A 20,043-nucleotide genomic window follows, 5' to 3' on the forward strand; every position below is an offset into this window, starting at 1 on the left:
CACCTTGTTGGCCGATGTGTGTGTGTGTGTGTGTGTGTGTGTGTAGAGAGTGACAGATTTTGCCATTTGTGTTTGAAGATGAATAAACTGCAATCAGGTTCACCTGTTTTGAGAAGTTCACATCTCCCCCCAGAAACAAGAATGTTTGTTAGACAAGCCGCACCTAACGAAAATATGCAAAGTAACACACATACACCCACACACGTTAGGCGTATGCAAAATCATTGCTCACCATCATAAGGCGCATGTTGTGTTCATGTACATACATACATCTGTGTGTGGACACTCCCTTAACGATAATGCATGCAAATCTCCATTAGTCTTCAGATCATAGTTTAGATAAACGGACTGCTGAATATGCACACAGAAAAAGAAATGCTACAATTTGTGGATATGCTAGAAGAAATGCTGAATATTAATAATACATTTCTCCTAATTAGCAAAGACATTTGAAGGAACAGTTCCACATATACTTGCAAATATGAAACTACAGCCAGCAGCAGGTTAGCTTAAGGCTATTAAGGTTACAGTAACACACACACGCAAATGCAGGGGGGTGACCATCGGCTTTTGCTAATGGTTGATGCAGTGACTTTGCATTGCTAGAATTTGAACTCCATGTGACCGTACTCTAAAAATTGCAAATTGGAAAAATATATGCAGGCCAGTGCCACAAATCACAAATAAACATGTTATATCTCGTTTGTTTAATCTATATGCGCCCAATCACGGAATAGTACATAACCCCCTGTAAGACTCTTGGATATGGATTTTGACAAAGGAGATGATGGTAGGTTGGACAGAGCCATGCTTTCATCTAAAAAGAAGAAAAAAAAGTTGATGTTGATCTATTTCTTCAACAGGAGAGAGTAAAGCATGTAGAAGCGATCCAACCTCTCTCTACACAGGCTTCCCTTTAACCAACCAGGAGCCATTAGAGCACTGACAAGGGCATGATCCCTCACTGGCTTCCCACACACTGACAATCCCCACAAAATCCAGTTTGTCAACGCTCATTTCAAAGGCAAGAAGAAGATGTAACTTTATTTTTTCAACCCGAAATTTAGTTGCCTTGTAAATACAACAGTAAGCTGTATCCTATCAATACTGTACAATATAGTTGAGCAATAGGCTGCATGCGTGCACACACACACACAGAAGAGGAATTTCAGAAACTTCTTGGAGTTATTCTGGTCAGGCTGCAGCCAAAGGAATCCCAGACATCAACTCTGTTTTCATGCGTCCATCCCCCAGCCTCCGTCTCACAAGCACGGCAACCTGAACCACTGACCACATCACCAAGCTCCCTAAACCAAACTAATCAAACAGGCTCCAATACCCCAAATAACTAACTAAACCCTCAAGATGCTGCCATGGTTGATGAAGGTGGACTTTATCAACATCTATGACATCTGGTTCTCAATCCTGCTCTGCGATCATAAGTAAGACAATACAATGATGACAAGGGCCAAACGTATACTGTTCATCTGTGTGAATATGAGATTGCCATGTGTTGACCCGCCAATACCTTCGCACTTTAAACAGCCTCCATGACAATGCTGAAGGCATGGAAGTATGCACGCATGTGAACAAACACTCACACACACACACACAGTCTGAAAGGGTCAGAGGTCCGTTAGGGAGGAGAGGTCGCGTGTTGGCTGATAGGAGGTGTCTCCTACTCCCCCCTCAGCTGTCCTGACTCACTGCCTAAACAGAAGAACCCAAGAATAACCTTTGTTATGTTCGTTATGTGCGTTTCTGTGTCTGGATTAGACATTTGAGGGGGCAGTTGGGATGATGTTGAAAATATCTTTGTTCCCACGAAAGGAAGCCAATTGTGCGTCCATGGCAAAGTGTTTATGTGAAGGAAGGAAGATTAGCTAGGCAAGCAGCCTATTTATGGTCACTACAGTGTTAGATAGTATTTTGCACACACACACACACACACACACACACACACACACACACACACACACACACACACACACACATACAGTACAGGATGGTTTTAAACGTTGAGGACACAATGACAGGAGAAGAATCAACCCTTGTGCAGTAACTCTACCAAGAAATACACACGATCATAAACAGGAACTGATCGCTGCAGCAAAGTAACGCTGTTTATCCTTAACTCTTTCCTTTTAGATGTGCAGATGTGACATGACAGTGTGTCTGAGGACATCACACATCTTTGGGGATATTGCTGTGTGCATTAGTGATGCTGGAATGCACTTTTCAAAAAATCTATAAAAAGGCCACTACAAAACATTGTGGTAAAAGGAAATGTCTTTCAAAAATAGATTGTGGGGGCGGCTATTTTTAGTTGGTGGTCAAAGGACCTGTGTCATGCACTTGTGGCTGTAAGTACATTGCCATCAGTATCTATCAACTTATTTTTTCTAGCGGACCATTTAGATAAAATCGGATATAAATGTGATTCTACTCCGACATTCAGGTAATAGGCCGAGTTATTTTTTGTGTTGCCATTGATTTTCCGTTCTTACAGCCGAGATTGTTTGACCCACGTGGTTAGCAAGCTTTCTCTGATCATAAAATATTTGGTTTAGATTGATTATGTGATTAAACAGTGTGTGTTAAAATGCATTGTGTGTGCGTCTGTTCAGCAGCTGAGACAAAAAGTGCTGACAATCCGCGACGGCTGTGTAAATTTCAGCTCCTTAATGATCGTTCTTATCAGTGCAATACTTGTGCTAGTATTCATTTCCTTGTTGACTCCTTAGGTTTGGGTTTAGTGGGTGTTTGATATGTTTGTGGGACAAACCCTGGCCTAAATCTTACAGTCACTCCCAGTTTCTTTTCTTGCTGGGTTTTTTTTAATTTTCAGTTTAATTCCAGTGCGCTTCTATTGTCTCTCTCTGTCCAACACTGACTCATGTGGCCAGGTGCTTAGGCAAATGAATGAAAATCTGAGGATGCAAATGCAATGGAAAGTAGGATGTGTTTGTGTGCGCCATCTTTTAACTTTACCAGATCTGATCTGGTTACACACACACAGGCAAGAGTGGTGAGAGGTGTGTGGCTAATGAATTTTTTTGAACTACTTTCTGTTTGCTTGTTATAACGTGTCTCCCCCAGGCTGTTGACAATGGATGACTTGGATGTCAACTTAGTTACCTTATTAAATAAGGCACCTATTTTTTTGTTGTTGTTTTTTTGGGGTTATTAAAGATAACACACACCATAAAGCACATCTTCCTCTTTTCATTTTTACATAAAACAACAGTAGTCTCGATGAAAATAGCATCTCTAAAGAGGATGTATTTAAAAATGTTTGTTGCTTTGTCTCGTACGTCTTCGCTGTACTATTTTTGACCCTTGATGAAACAGTATTTAATACTTATGCAGCCGTTTGAATGTAAAATGTCCAGAGAAATCTAAATTTTCAAATATCTCTGCACCAGTGTGAACACAGTCTGCGCCTCTCCCTCCCACCAGCAGAGCAGAGGAAGGGAGGAAGGAGGGAGGGAGTGAGGTGTAGAAAACAGTTTGGCCGCCAGCATTGTTCCACAATCACATCTTTCTGACTCGGTCACTATCTCTGCTTCTTTCTCTGTGTATAATTTTCTGTATATTTTTTCCTCTCCAATAATATTGCTTCTATCCGCCCGCTCTCTTCTATCTCGCGTCTTTGTGTGGTTGTTTTCCTGTGCTGTTCCATCTGCCTCCTGCTGATTGCCTACAGTAGCAGGCCTCTTCAGAGTGAGCATGGACACACACACACAGACACACACACTCGTGCACACACTCAAACACACATGCATGCTGTAAGAAACAGGAACAGAGGAGGTGGAAGGGGGGCGCTTCCTGTCTGGTTGTAGACCTGTGTGTTTCTGGCATGTATCCAGGTGGTGGTTTGAATTTAAATGGTCATGCAGGCGCATTTCTGTAGAAGAAAGAAGGTAACAAAATATATTTTATTTAAACTTATATGACTGACATTCCATCTACTATTTACAAGTCGGATTGAATATTCTACATGCTCTTCACATGATGTCACTGCAGGAGGAGCTGTATATATGCAATATTTTTTCATATATTTTGAGTCTTAAAGACTCCGAAATTAGAAGAAAAGTATAGTTCAAGTTACTATTTGCTTTGCAGATTAAAATTTTAAACAAAAACATGTTAATTATCTCCGCTGAGAAGGGTACAGTTTCAATGTTGTTTGCTTATTTGTCTGTCAAAAGGATTATGGGGGGAAAAAAAGTACTGGCCTGACTTCCAGGAAACTTTGTGGAAGGGTGTAGTGTAGGGCCAGGAAGAAGAAGCTGCTACAGAATGAACTGAATGAACCAAAGCATGTGTGTGTGAACCTGAAAGTGAATGGTGTGCTGTGACTCAGCATACAACAAACCACCTCAGACCTCGCCGTGGAAACAAAAGACCTTGGCTCTTCGAGTGCCTTTCTAGTTTTAAAGATATAATGTATTGAACTACCCAACATTATTTCACGTAGCGCTCAACCAGCTATTAAAATGTTGCCCATATACACGTGTTTGATGTGTGCATGTAGATTTGCACTTCCATTTTATTATGCAATACTCTTTTCCTCTGGGTCATTCACTCCAGAAAGGGGAAAGTGCGTCTAAAACACGGTGTTTCACAACATGGGCTGGGTCTATGTTGCTTCTGAAACTATTTGATTCAGCTTGTTTGGAGGAGACACAGATTCAAGATTCAGAATATACACTGTACATGGTAATATTTCTCAATATACAACTTTGTGTTGATGCAAGATGACAGAGAAGCGAGTGTGCGTCACTACAGAATCTCTTAAAGTTGAAAACTAGGAGAGCAATTATCTATTTTTGCCTCGGGTGAGATATTACACCATACTAAAAAGCCATATTATAGAGTTTATGGGTGGAGATGTGTACACCTTATTGTTATAACCTATAGGTGTGTCACAATAGCAGGTAACTGATATATATGTCTACAGTGACATACAGTATGAGTAGGTTTGCAGTGTGTTTACCTGTGTGGTGGTTACCTGACACCTGGCAGAGACGTCAGACCTGTTCCCACCACTCCTGTGTATGTGTGTATATTTGTGTATAAAAGTGTGTTTAGGTGAGAGCAGGGTTAGGGGTGCTGACATGCCCGAGCAGCTGAGGATGATGGGATTTCTTTGTTGTTTCAACAGGTACTGGCTGTGGGCCTGTGTGTGTGTGAGTGCTGTTATGCGCAGTGATGTTGAAAGGATCAACAGCAGGCTGACACACAGGTGAAAGACTAAATAATAGACAGACTATCTCTACACCTGGTGCATGTGGACAGAGGATTATGATGCTGCTCGCTAAGATCTAATCGAAATTATTCTCCAAATTTGAAGTATGATCTTCCAGATTGGAGAAAAATTGCAATCCTGTGTCATTTTTCAGGCATTTATGATTCTTTCTAAAAGGTGAATAAACTAACTAACTAGTGTTTGGCTGTGATAAACGTCAATAATCGTGTTAAAACCTGCAGGAGGTGTAAGGCGAGAGTAAAAAAGCAAGAAGCAAACGAGGAAGAGAGCATCCATTGTATTATGTGTTAATGTGGCATTTTCGGCTTGACATACAGATTCCATCCATTCCTCTGCACAACACATTATGTGTGCGCGTTCCTAAAAGTATGTATATGCTATGTCATGTGTATGAGTACGTGCACAAACATGAGCATTCTCAGAGCAATTTGTGGTTTAACGAGAATTTTTGTCCATGGTGACCTGCTGTTCTTACACAGCAACGCGAGCGGAGCTTCCTGAGGCCTTTCAAAGGAATCCTAACAGCTTTCCTCCCTGCTGTCTGCTGCAAGAACACTCATACAAGGAGAGGTCAAGCAAGTCGTATAGTAATGGATGGACTTTTTTTTAAAGCCTCAAAGTCTAACATGTGTGACTTTAAAGTAAAGAAAACTCTTTCTTTCTTTCAAAATACATTAAATATGTTGGAAAATTGTTGCTGGAAACATGTGAAAAGACTTTGAACTATATATTAATGAAATGTGGAGTCAGAGGTTAAAACAGTTTTCAGTCCAGGATTTTGTGGGCGGTCCTAAAGGGTGGCTCGATGACACGCTGAGGCCACCCTGAGCGTACCCCTGCACCCCTAGCAGAGAGATGGAGATTAATTAATCTCAAAGTTAGTCATTTTCTGAATTCATTTGACACGTTTCAGACGCTACAAAATGACTGTGTGACTGCTCCCACGAGTGGGCGTGGCTTCAGCACATTCAGTGAACACACCCCCACAGTCCTTGAGCTGAGAACACTGCTCATTGTTACCTGATTTTGACACCTAACCATAAACTTGTCGATATTTTTAATAATTCAAATTCGACTGGCCGGTTAATAACACTTTGTTCTTTGGTCTGACAAACTCAGAACACGTATTTATTCTTACTTTACACTGTGAAAACATGGAAATAGGTGCCAGTCAGTGTCCGTATGGTGTCCTTTTTTGGATCTTTTTTATAAGTGTAAGGAAACAAAATATTTCAGATATGTTATTATGCAGATATTTCTGCAGCTACTGTGCACATGTATTCACTTTTCAAATGACAATAAAGTCTTCTTTGGACATTTGTGGAAACAGTGTCCGAGCCTCAGAGTCAAAGTGTCTCAGAGTGCCTCCTCTGACTAGCCAAATCTCACCCCTGCCCTCGTGTAGTTCACCTAAAATGTAAAAAATCGCAAACTCACATTTCAGATTTAAAGATTTAAAACTTTAAATGTCAGACTGGTACATCATCAGGCTGGATGGGTCATTCCAGCAGTGATGGCAGTCCCGTGTTGTGGCCGCCTGGAAAATGTGATGAATTATGTGCTACAAGCCTTGACAATGGCCACTTCATTGCCTCGTGCCTGTCCTAACTAACTGTCTCCTTATGACCCCACAGAAGAATCCCATCCCGTCACAATGGTAACATCGCACCACTGATGGGGACAAATGTCCTGACATCATGTTAACTTAGTCAGCTATAAAACAGCAGACTCAAGTGCTGATTTTTTTTCAGTTATACTGAATGTTATTTGCCAATGGCAAGTCTTGATGGGAAAGCTGTTTGCCGACTCAGCCCCAAAGCTGATATGCCTTCAGCGAAAGGTGTGGCATTGTATAAACACAGGCTTTTTTTTTCAGTATCAAATAAATGAATACAAACAATTATACTGTGGCATCTAAGAGTAAAAAATGGAGTTTTAAGAAATAAGGTTATTTGCTTTCTGATCACATGTTAGGTGGGAAATATATGCCACAGATAAGCTCCTGTCATTCATCAAGATTAAGAGCAGACAATTAAAGAAAGTCAGACAGTTGGCAGCTTGACGCCGAGAGGAGGACAGAGAAAACTGGTGGGTATGAAAGAGGAAGAGGAACAGAAAATCTTGTTTTCTAATAAGTCGCTTGCACTTGTATGAATTCTTGTTGTCGTATCCATGGAAGCAAACCACACAGAATGTGAGAAATGATTTTACGTGGAAGAAGAGGAAGAGGGATGTTGTAATTATAATGAGCGAAAATGAGAAAATCCAAACCAGCCCCTCAGTGCTGCAGGTCCTGCACAGTAAAAAGGGAATAAAGACAATATTAAAACTCAAATAAAGAAGTCAGGGGTTATACAAACACAGGAAAGTGATTTGACCTGTAATATCCACATTTCCCCCCTTGCTCTTTTTTTTTTTTGTAATCCATTTCTCATTCCTTCCTCTTCATGACTTTTGATCCCCTTTTATCTTTTTAATTTCCTTTTGTCTCCCTCTCTGTCTGACCTCCTTTCTCCTTTTCTGTCTGTCTGCCCTGAGAGGAAACAGACTTTCAAACTTCCACTCTCACTGCTTGGAGTCATTTTATTATTATTATTATTATTATTATTATTATTATTATTATTATTATTATTATTATTTATATAGATATAGATTTTCCCGCCGAGCTCCAACGCCTGTTGTCACCAATCCTCTCGTGTGTCACTTGAAATACACACACCCACACACACACACACAGCGGGCACGCGCATACACACACTCATATTAAATCCCAAACCACACCCAGCACCAGCTCTCGAGCACCTCCCACGCGCGCTCGCAACAGCCGGGAGAGCCAGAGTGCGTGCGTCTCTAACTTTGTTTTTTTTTTGGAGGGGGGACTAGTATTAAGATCTCCAGCTGCCGTTTTCTCACGTTTGGAGGCTTTTTTTCTCGCAATATTTTGGCACTTCACTACCCATAATCCAACCTTTCCTATAGACTAACACTGTGGTTTCCTTTCCAGTCCAAACTCGGTGAGTAAACTCAGTATTTTGTTTTTTAGTTTACATGCTGTTTGAATGCTGCACCAACTTTCTATATGGGATTCATGTCCCATTCAAATGCAGTGTGGTTGTGAAAACACCGAAAACATTTAGTGTTTGTGGTGAATCCTCTCAGAGATGGTAAATATCTTTCAAATATTCCTAAAATAACGGATATCTGTCTCTTTAAAAAAAATGAATGTGTGTTTTGTTTGATGATCTGTCACACATGAGCTTTAAGAAGACTTTCCTGTCGTGTTTTTTTTCTCCCCCCTCCTCTCTGTGGGTATTTTTACACAGATCATAACTTCTGCTGAGTGACTCCAAACTTTTCAGACTTTGGAAATGAAAGGGGCGTTGTCTTGATGTGTGCGTGTGTGTTAAATGTCTGAGCGCAGTGAATGAATGTTAAGTGCGTTTCGAGGGAAGATAAACTTTTCTCTCTCTCTTTTTTTCAATGGACACAGGAAATGTGTGTGTGTGTGTGTGTGTGTGTGTATGTGTGTGTGTGTGTGTGTGCGTCTCATATCTGCTGTACTCATTAGACCTTCCACTGTGTCTGTAAGCCTGCTCATGAGGTCATGGCACTGCATTCAAAACCTCATTCCTATGCCTTGAATTAGTTTGTTTCATTGTGTTGCTTCTTTTCTTGAATTGTACTGATGCTTGTATAGTTTTGGAGTGTTTACAGAATCAGAGCATCAGGTTTAAAATGTGCTCACCTCTAGTGCACTAAAACGCTGCATGCCATTACCCCTATCTTGCATTTTGCTTTTAATGAGCCTGTTGCATCCTCCCTTCATGGATGGACGCCCTCTTGTGGTTGCAAACAACAACATTGTCCAGGTTTTCCATGGTTAGAGGAGATTTTTCAGACTGGGCTGCAGAAATGGAGACTCATCCTCATCAGGCAATGTTTGGAGAATGCAGTCTGAGGAAAGCCCTGCCATTTTGGCAACGGGCCTGAAGGCTGAATATCAAAATGAAGTGAACAGTTTGCTTGGAAACTCATTTCCACCACCCCCTCCTGTTGGCATGCAGTTATAAACTGTGGCACACAATGCATGGAAAAAGGCAGAGATAGGTGAAAAAAGAGTAGACGGGAGATTATCCTGAAACATGAAAGTGTAATCCACTCCTACGCTGAGGTCACACATATTGTGAGCTTCTTGTGTGTGCTGGTGGTCCGTAGATCTACGGATTACGCTTTATGAAGTCTGGAAATGAAACCTCAAAGTCCCCTTATATTACATTACATCGACTCTAAGTGAGGAAGAAAGTTAGACTTAATGACACACCAGACCAAGTTTAATGAGCACCACAGTCATCAAACGTACAAATGTGTTAAGTAATGTGTTAAACAGCCACAAAGGAACGCCAATGAATGAACGCTGTAAAGTTGCAGCATGTAATGTGGCGCCTGATTCATGCTTTGCAGAAGACACACTGGCTGTTAGAGAGTAGAAATGGCGGGATGAGCGGGATTTTTTTTTTAACCTCTCTGTCAGGTGTTCCCCAACTTCGCTCTGCCATGTGGAAGTCATTACTCAGCGCTGTCACTTAAGGAATGTGATCGAAAAACGTACACACACACTTAAAAACCATGTTAGTGTCCGACATGAAAGGATTCCTGTGTCAGAGGGATGCCTTTAAACCCAGCAGGAAAACACTTCTGTGCATGTGTGTGTGTCTGTGTGTGTGTGTGTGTGTGTGTGTTCTTTAAGTAGGCATGTACTACACACACACACATACTGTACACTTTACAACAGTGTGCAGAACAATGTGTAGATTCTGTATTCCCTCCTATTCAACAAATGTAGCACAACAACATTTTTTATGTTAATATGTGGGAAAAGTCAAGTTATTAAGCTTGTGTTGCCAGTAATAAAACAGTCTCATGACTGTTGTGTTACTTACTGTGTTGTTGTCAATTTGGACTGTGAGTGCGTCATTTGTGTGCACTTATCATCCAAAAAATTAAATGTACATCAATCTTTTTAGGGAGGACGGTCCACTCTACTCTCATTTAGTCGAGTCGAGATTGTGATAAATAAAGTGACAGTGTTTGTATGTGAGTGTCTGTCCGGTGGATTCAAGTATTACATTTGTTTCGGAGCGTTTCGCCTCCATCATGCTCGTTGCAAACATGTTAATTGTAAGTATGAGAGAGCACGCTGACAAAATGTGTAATGCTTGGAAGATGTTTGACAATATGCCATTCAGTAAAAAAAAGCTGCGTTTCTTGTCTAAGGAACAGCCAAATTTGTCAAATTTTTGGTTTAGTAATGTTGGCTGCAGTGTATTCAGCCACTTAACTGGGACAACGTGAGGACATACTCAGGCCAAACTGTCAAATTAATTTCGGCATATAAAGGCAGCCTGTTCTTGTCTGTAAAAGGCCTCGTCACATTACGCCAGTCTGCAAAGTAAAGTAGTCTGTTGTAGCTGTCACACTGGGCAATCTGGTTGTATTTATAATTCTGTACTGATGTCTGCTCATACATCACTAAACCAAACTGTGCCCCTGTGTGTATGTGTGTGTGTGCGTGTGTGTGTGTGTGTGTGTGTGTGGACAGGCTTTTATGTCCTCTTCTTAAACAAAGCTTTGTTTGGCCGCTGGCTTTGCTCCAGGAAAGACGTGCCTTTTGTGTTTTCTCTAAAAATAAGTCTTAGCTTGGCTATTGTTATGTACACTCTCTCTTTCTCTCTCTCTCTCACACACACACACTAGGTTGTTCAAATGTATGCAATTATAATAGATACTGTAAGGCCATACCTGGGGGAAAACATTGACTCTTACTTTAAGATGCACATGCAGGCCTTTTTCCAGAGCTATCAGCTGCACCTCACAGTCATCATCAGTGCATGGTGTTCACTTTTTAGTCAACACATGGCACACCTAAAATCTACAATGCAAGATGAATCATCCTTAAAAGGGATAGATTGGACACTGTTTTGTTGTTTGCTATGACGATTTGATCCCATTTGAAAAGACAGTAAGATGCTGAGTGATTGAACTCACTCGCCCAAACTTAGTCTGACTGAATGTGTTAGAACAGTTTGTGCGAAACAAAATGAGGCATTTAAGGTTAAGTATGCTAAGGTAGTGAATCCCCAGAAGGTTGGAGGTTTGGAGGAGGAAATGTTGCATATTGAGTCTCGACTGTACGACTTCATAAGGGGCCAGAGGGCTCCACTGGAAGCCTTCTTGCCTTTTCTGTCTACCTCAATCAGTTTTTCCATGGTCAAAGACAGAAAGAGAGAGAGAAAGAGAGAGAGAGAGATACAGAGAAAGAGAGAGTGGGACAGTGAGAGAGACGGGGGAGTGAGATTCAGAGGCCCAGTTAAGTCTGTGGCTTTGTGTTTTATGAAAAGAGTAAAAAAGGACATTAAAAGTCAGCATTTTCCACCAGGCAAGGGAATCAGTCGACACACACACACACACACACACACACACACACACACACACACACACACACACACACACGCAGACTTGTACTCTTGCACAGAGTCCCCCAGCCTCCTATTATAAGGCTGAGTGGAGAGGAGGCATTTGTGCCTGTTTGTGTGTGTCAGGCGAGATGGCTGAAGTCAGACTCGTTCAGACTCTTTGTGATAATCACACAAAACTACAGGCAACACGAAGAAATACTGGCATCAAGGACACAGACGGTATAACATGCGTACAGTGAAGCGACATGTGTTAGGTCTCATAATTAAAACCAGATATAAATGCACTTTTTATAGCTTGAAACACATTAGTGGAAAATGCAGCCACTGTATGCTTATTGATGAGTGATGAATGATAAAACTTGATTGACTGACATGGGACAGCTGAAGGGAAACACCCTTCAGCGTGTGCATTGATCTATTATGATATACAAGGCATGAAGATCAGTGAAATATTGGTGTTATGCATGCCATACTAGTGTGGCTAATGTACACAGCATGCATGTGGATATGTCTGTATGTGTGTGTGTGTGTGTGTGTGTGTGTGTGTGTGTGTGTGTGTGTGTGTGTGCAGCTGTTGCGTGGTGTCAGAGGTGTTTCATGGAGTATCAGCGCGGTCACACTTTGCAAGGCGACACAGTTCCCAAGGATAACTGGGCTCCAACATTTAGGTTAATGTTTGGTTTATTGCTCCAGAAAATTGGATGCATTACTCATTTTAAAAAGGATTATTATCATACTGTGGCATTACATTATGTTTGCTTAATGAAATCTACCCGTAAAAACGTACATTTTTTGTCAAGGGGAGATTATGATGAGTTATGATAATAATACATCAGCATAATTATAGTTGTTGGATAATTACGCTTCTATGTAATCTTTACAGTTGGGGAAAATCAAAGTAACACAAGCAAACACCGGAGACGTTTACACATTTATGTCTGCAGTCTACACAGTTAAATGAATAAACCTTAATCATCCGTCTGTGAGTCTCTCATTTTTTTGGCGAGTTTCTTGGCAGGCTGGCTGTTTTGCGGTTTCCGTGTAGTTTACATGCATGCGTGTACATCGGGGCGAGTGTGCGCGCGTGCCTTTTACGCTCGTGTTTTTGTTTTTCTCTCTTCCCTCCATTTCTCTCCAATGGGGTTCCCTTCTTTTCTCCCTCTGTCTCCTCCCTCTCTCTCTCTCTCTCTCTCTCTTCTCTTTCCTCTTCACTGAGACGAAAAGGCAGCTGCAGACAGAATCAGATCCAGCTGTGTGTGTGTCTGCGTGTCTGTGTGTGTGTGTGTGTGTGCACATGTCTGGGAGATTATTTCCTCCAAAGAATGTTCCTGCAGGTCAGATTAGGCTCAAATACCAAAAAACATGCTTTGTAATGGATGTGGTGAATTTAGTTATTGGTTTGCCACCACGTCTTCCCTCTTTCTGTTCCATTTTCTCTCCCTCTCTATCTTTCTCCACCGTCATTGTTCAGTCATACCTAAAGTCTCATCGGTCACCCTGAAGACACACTTAATATAAAATGTTATACATTTTCTGGGAATTTACAGATCTCTGAAGCTATAAAAACCAGAGCTCTTAAATGCCGCTCCTAAAAATAAGTTTGTCTCACATTTCCTCCCAGTGTGACCTGTCACTCTCACACCACTATATGTTCACACACATCTTTCAGAAAACAAGAGTAATGTGTGTTGGTGATATATGCTTGGTATGTGATTCATAAAAGAGTGTGTCTTTAAGGATTCTGGATGTTTTCAGTGTGTTTTTTTCTCAGTAAGCTGCCGCATACTGTACTTACAGTTTATGATGTAAGTGTAAGTTTTTATAGGCTGGCATTGCTGCACATTGTTTATTTGATGGACATATTTTTTTGCCATATCACATCCAGACCTTCACGTGACCACTTTCAGCTCTGCTTGTGTGATATTCTTAGTCTTTTCCTCCACGTGGTTCAGGTGCAAATTAAAGTTCTTAGTTGCCAGGTTATTGTCTTCTTCAGCGGCAAACCCCATGTCTCATGAATCAAAGTGCGTAGCTCACTTTTGATGTTTCACCACCTCCGTTTTGACGATTTTACCCCCTTGTTACCCCTTCCCCCAACTCAGATAGGGAGGGCCTATCCTCTGGCACACCCCGCAGCCACATGCTCGCACACAAAAAACGTGGCCTGCTTCCTGTTGGCGGGGAGAGGCTGTTTTTACTGTGACTCCATTTTGGCGGAGAGGGCTAATTCCTCTGCTGTCTGGCTCCGTGTATATATATGTGTGTGTTCGTGTGTGTGTGTGTGTGTGCCTGCACACTCACATGTGCTTTTAAAACATGTCTGTGCCTCAGCCTGCTCAGCCTCTGAACTTCTCTGGTGGGAGTTTTGGCAGTCACTGAAATCAAACTCACACGCGTAAACTGAATGTGTGTATATATGTAATTGTGTGTACGTTATGCCCACGGGGTAGTTACTTTGACGTTTACAGTGTACACAGGGAGCAGATTGTAAGCATCGTGCTGTCAGAGACGTGGTCTTACTGTAACTCTGCAGTCGCCTTCAGCTGTCGAACAGCCTCTAAAGCGGTGCTGGAAAAAGTGTCGGAAAGAAATATATTCTAGATTTCATAATCCTGTCTTGTGTGATTATTTGTAGCAGACTGAGTGTTAAACAGAATGATGCTGACATAGCATTTTATATGCTGAGCAAAGCCCTTTCATGGATAAACAAACAAATGGGTTTCTGGATGCATTGGACGTTTTTATGGAATTTTTCCCCTCGAGACAATTTCTGGTCGTATATGTGAACAAAACACAAAGAAAAGCAACACAAAACTATAAAGAATATTGTTTATTCTTAAGAAAACAGAGTAATATTACTGTTGTAGTCAGTTTAGGACAGATTTAAAGCTTCAGTAGGTGAGCTTATCTTAAGTTGAGGCTCACACACACCCACTTGTTATGACTGTCAACTCTTGTGGACGTTTAGTTTGTGTTATATTGCTACAAAAGTCAAGGTCATGCTTGACACAAACAAATTAATAGGCTGGAATTGAACTCACTACCTACCAAGTGTCCTTTATTTATTCATAGCATGTAAACCTCAGAAATGTGTACATTGTTAATGTCATGTTTTTCCTGTGGCTGGGACCTTTGACCTCACACCTTTTAACATCTCAATACACCGCTGTCCGCTGATGTTTCTAATATAGCATTTCATATAACAGAGCACAGACTGCCCATTTGAAGACGTAAACAGTCGACTCCTGGCTTCTATCAACAAGTCATAGTCAGGATTAAGGCCTTCAATCACTGCAGAGTAAACACCACACACCCACTTACTGTACACACTCTCAAACGCACGCAGACATGGTTTCGCATATATATATATAGACGCTCTTCTCATCTCAGATCTCAGTAGCGTTTCGTGTAATTTGAGGGGAGACTTTGAGGCTGAAAGTATTTCTCTGACTGTTTCATTAACCCCGCATGTTTCACAGTTGTTTGGTATGGGTTGCAGACGTCTGAAGTCTGCATATATGCTGCATTCACCTTAGATATCTAGGGTCAGTGCTGTGGGGGTCAGAAATACTGCAGGAAAAATGATTTATTTGTATTTGTATGTATTTATTATTCTGATATTACACTTCACTATCATTTACTCATGGTTCAAATTCTTACAAACCAAGTATAACCTCTGCAATAGTTTGATCTGTGTGTTTGATGTATGCTGATGACACACAAGGGCTTAATCTGCCACGTGTTCGTGTGTGTTATTAAAGTTTCACCTATATGTTTCTTCCTTTCTTGTGAAGGACCTTGATCCACCCCTGACTATCACCCCGTAGACAACCCAGCATAAACACACATCAGCAAACATCCATCAGGACTGTCACCTACCTAAAGCTGAAACATTCTGCACCATCAGCCAGCGAGAGAGTTACGTGGACAGCTACTGAAGAAGCCTGTGAGATATATATATATAAGTGGTCTGATCAAAAGGGCAACAACCAGCAGACAAGTTAGCCAGACACAAGAGCAGCCATGTTGATCATCTTAGCCTTCATCATCCTCTTCCATGTGGCTGCGGCCATCCTCCTCTTCGTTGCGACCATTCACAATGTGAGTATAAACCCAGAGTGAACATGTATAAGGAAGAGCACGGCGGTACAGGATAGTTTCATGATTTTAACGACGTCTGTGTCAATCACTGATGTAGGCGTGGTGGCTGGTGGCGCCACCCGGACGCGAGCTGATCTACACTGACCTGTGGTACACCTGTAACTCCACCTGCGCTCCTGTGATGAACAGCCATACTGTTGAAGCAGGTAAGGCTTCGCGGCCTACAGGATGTGTGTCTGCTTCAAATTTGTATACTTTGTAACACTTTCTGCTTTCTTCTCTCTCCTCAGCCTACCTGCAGGCCATCCAGGCCACTATGATCCTGGCAACCATTTTATGTTGTGTCAGCTTCTTTGTGTTCATCCTTCAGCTCTTCAGGCTCCAACAGGGAGAGAGATTCATTTTCACCGCTATCATTCAGCTATTGGCCTGTGAGTGACACACACACACACACACACACACACACACACACACACATTTAACTTTTCAATGCAGCAAAGTGACTGTTCTCTTTACTTCTCTTACTAGCCCTCAGCGCCTTTCAGTTTCTCCAGGGGTCCTTATCTAAACTGGTTGAACATTTCAGACTTTAAATGACCGTCGACTATCAAGTGTAATTTTCGTTCTCCTCTTTCTTCCTTCCAGCTCTGTGTGTGATGATTGCAGCGTCCATCTATACAGCTCAGAAAGATAGCTTTCACAAGCAGGTGGGCCTTAAGGAAGGCTCTTACGGCTCCTCCTACGTCCTGGCCTGGATCAGCTTCCCGATGACTCTCATCAGCGGCCTCATGTACCTGGTGCTCAGGAAGCGCAAATAGATGCGAGGGGCTTGTCGCATGGGCACGCAGATATAGATAGAAATACACAGCTTGGACACAAATGCAGAAAGACATACCCTACACTTTCCCTCAACAAACACGCAAGCACACATTATCTTTCTAACCCTTAGATTTTATAATACCATCGGGGGACATGCTTTGTTCTTCTGTTTTAATGCTTGACAGCAACTGGAAATGTTAAAGATGAGAAATGTACCACAATTCATATTCGATCTGTCGCAATCCATGATTTGACTTTCAATTTTTGAATTTTGAATTTTGAACTAATCATTGGGTTTATGTCCTGAAAACTGTCGTTTACATTTACAAATTCATATATAAAAGATAATTTACATGGTGGTAACTGTGATATGCATAGATGGAATGTACCACGCTGAGGCCATATGGCCAAATTTAAATCTTTTTAATCAATTTTCACCCCTATCTGCAATTCCTGGTTTGGAAATAATCTGACGTTTGCCATCTAGATAGATCTATTTACATGAAATTAAGGTCAAATCTACTCGACGCTGCATTCATCCGTCACTCACTACTTCCTGCGTTTACTGAGAACTTTCTACACTTTCTCTTAGCCAGGACATGAGCATCATTTGTCTCCTCCTCTTACGTCATTGTCTCCTGCTTCCCGCCGACTCCATTCATAGGAATCAGTCTGAAACATCTGATCACGAAGGATAACAGTTAAAGACAAGCGGGCAGATTTGTCTTAACTTGGACATGTTGACTTTCCAAAGGGTGCATACTTTGTTTTTGTGAATCTATAATCAACTGAATTTATTTTGTACATATTTGCTGTGTATGTATAGTTAAGGTAATTGCCTAAAGCTTATTTCTGAGACTGAAATACTAAAATGATATATATAAAAAGAAGAAAATAGAGAATCTTATGTTAACCGTAGCTTACAGGAAGTGTAGTGAAGCAGTAGTTGAGGTATAATATGTAGGATTTTAAAACCCCGTGGTTTGTATTCTTATGTTACTGACTTGTGTTTTAACGGTGAAAAAGGAACCAATGATGTGCTGTGATGTTTGAAATTTTAAATTACAACGTAGAAACATGCAAACTTGAAATAAGAACGAACTTTTTCTTTTTTTTTGTTATTATTGTGCTTTTTTTTTTGTTCACAGCTTCACTGAGAAAAAAGACGAAAGCTATTTATTGTTTTAAAACCACTGTTGTGTATTTTAGCATCATGTGACTGAGGATGTATGAAGTAATCAAGTCTTGCCATGTTTTTCCCTCTCCGGCTGGGTTACTGTTTATTTGGTTCATTACTGAAACATCTCAAACAGCCCAATGCACATCATGCATCTAACTAAATTAGTTACTGTATTCCACTGATCCCACATAGCTCTGTATAAACAGGTCTTCTTTTACCTTGGAGTTGGTTCGAGGACGTTGGAACAGTTAAAGTAGAGCACCTGGGTATTAACTTTGCAGTCGCTAGGACTTGGAAGATTTCTAGGAAGTGTCCAGTACAACTCGGACTTGCTGGCTCCTTCAGAGGTGCACTGGATTGTTTTGTGATAGATATATTTTCATTGGACCACAGAGCCAGGTAACTTACTCTCTCACCATTTTAAAAGATTCAGGGAAAAAGACATGGAAATGAAGAGGTTGCTCTGCTATCTCAAGGTGATACTTAAAAAAAAGATCAAAACAACATATCGGAGGCCAAGATTGTGATGTTTGTTTTTGTGAAATTGTCATCTTAAGAGTGTTTTACTTAATAATAAGCCTCCTGTTTGCATGCAAGTTTTTGTCTTTCAGCAAATCCCTTTAACTTATATTGAAATGAAAATTAAGTTATTGCAGTAAAAAAAAAAGGCTGAAAAATTCATTTCTTTTTGTGAAGTACTGTTTATTATTGATGTTGTAAAGTTTGGATCTATTTGGTTTAACTTTGTTGGTTTCAAAACAGATCTAAATTTAAAATAAACCAAGTACTTGAACTTCAGTTCAGCCACAGAAACCACAAGAATCACTTCGAAGAGTTGAGTCATGAGAGACGCTTTGGAAATCGGAAATGTTTTTGTTTATGGTCGTGATCATTTTTCTGTAGTGTGTTTTATGTCATTGTACAGGTAGATGTACTGTATCTTAGTTCATGTAGATCTATACAAATCACCACAGGACCATAGCAACAAGCAATCATATGAGTTGTTGAAGCCAAAACTGTATTCATGGGGATTTGTTTTTGCTTTTCTTAACATTTTTTTGTTGCAGTTCAAATATTTCGAATGCTTCATGAAGTATTAATTCCACACTGATTGAGAGTCCTGTGTTGCGTAATGGAGACCTGTTGAAATGGTTTTTAAGAACTCAAACAACAACAAAAAACTGTTATATATATCTCTGCATAGGATTCATTCAAACATTTTGTATGTATGGCTAACATGTCATGTTAAATTGGAGTGTTTCTGCTTGTCACAGGCTCTTTTGCTTTCACTGTTTTAGGCAAATTAAATAACAACATGCTATTTATTTTAAACCTCTGTCGCATCATCCATGGCAGTTTCTGTAATCTGTAAAATATCACTGTTTTCATGCACTCGTGTCATCATAACTTAAAATGCTTATCTGCTGCTGACACCCAGTGGACTGATAGAAAACTACACAATGTGTAGGTGATAGTTTTATAGTTTCAGCCTCCTGTCAAGCACTCCTGGAAAGAATAAACTAGTTTCTGCTTGGTGAATCCTGTGCCTCTAATCTTGGGCTCCCCTGCAACGATTTACCGGTGCTTATCCACCCCGCACTCTGTTTCCAACACCCATCAGATGTAGATCTCAATAAATGTATTTTACAATAAATAAATTTTCTTTGTGTGTGCCAAATCTGTCATTGAGTCGTTCCCTCTTCCCTTTATCTCCAACTTCCTGAGGGAAAGATCAATATTTCACCCCAGTATAACTACTTTTCTTATTTTCAACATCGAAAAGCTACAGTAATTTATCTGGCTGATAAATTCATAAGAATTAACGTTGTTTGTGTTCATTTGCTGTAGTTTCTGGGTTTTTACTACTGTTGCCACCCTCTTTGGATCACCCATGATCTTTGGCTGAACTTGCTCTGTTTGTATTTTGACCAGCTGATGTGCTCAGCCTATATAATAATAGACAGATATACTTTTTTTTTTCCACAGCAGCCATATGAAATATATATCGTCAGCCTAATAGCATATCTGCCTAACTAATTTTTTCAGGTTTTTGGAAAAGAAGAAAAAAAACACATTTTTTTTTCAACAAGTTGTAAGAACTTTTTATTTATTTGTTAATGGTGACTCCCACCAGATGTGGTTGAAATAAAAAAAAAATAGACACAATAACTATTGCATAACATATAAAACAAATC

The 20,043-nt window shown here is 40.6% G+C and overlaps 1 protein-coding gene across 2 annotated transcripts; it reads left to right on the forward strand.

Moving 5' to 3' along the window:
* The first annotated feature begins 3,889 nt into the window (after positions 1 to 3,889).
* Positions 3,890 to 19,526, forward strand: emp2 (epithelial membrane protein 2). 2 transcript variants are annotated; one of them, XM_027285810.1, is made up of 5 exons: positions 3,890 to 3,923; positions 15,543 to 15,849; positions 15,947 to 16,055; positions 16,140 to 16,280; positions 16,495 to 19,526. In XM_027285810.1, the coding sequence occupies exons 2-5, from the start codon at positions 15,772 to 15,774 to the stop codon at positions 16,665 to 16,667; spliced, it is 501 nt and encodes a 166-aa protein (XP_027141611.1). In that variant the 5' UTR covers positions 3,890 to 3,923; positions 15,543 to 15,771; the 3' UTR covers positions 16,668 to 19,526. The 2 variants fall into 2 exon arrangements, with proteins under 2 accessions (XP_027141611.1, XP_010727458.1); XM_010729156.3 differs by lacking the exon at positions 3,890 to 3,923 and adding an exon at positions 8,067 to 8,286.
* The last annotated feature ends 517 nt before the right edge of the window (positions 19,527 to 20,043 follow it).

The sequence above is a fragment of the Larimichthys crocea genome, chromosome XII (assembly GCF_000972845.2).
Source record: "Larimichthys crocea isolate SSNF chromosome XII, L_crocea_2.0, whole genome shotgun sequence".
In the NCBI taxonomy this organism is placed as follows: Eukaryota; Metazoa; Chordata; class Actinopteri; family Sciaenidae; genus Larimichthys; species Larimichthys crocea.

Bases quoted from the DNA above. Each gene is read 5' to 3' on its own strand.
- emp2 (XM_027285810.1), top strand. From the start codon at position 15,772: ATGTTGATCATCTTAGCCTTCATCATCCTCTTCCATGTGGCTGCGGCC. The intron at 15,850-15,946 runs GTGAGTATAAAC...TCACTGATGTAG, and splicing joins TCGTTGCGACCATTCACAAT to GCGTGGTGGCTGGTGGCGCC. The intron at 16,281-16,494 runs GTGAGTGACACA...TCTTCCTTCCAG, and splicing joins TATCATTCAGCTATTGGCCT to CTCTGTGTGTGATGATTGCA.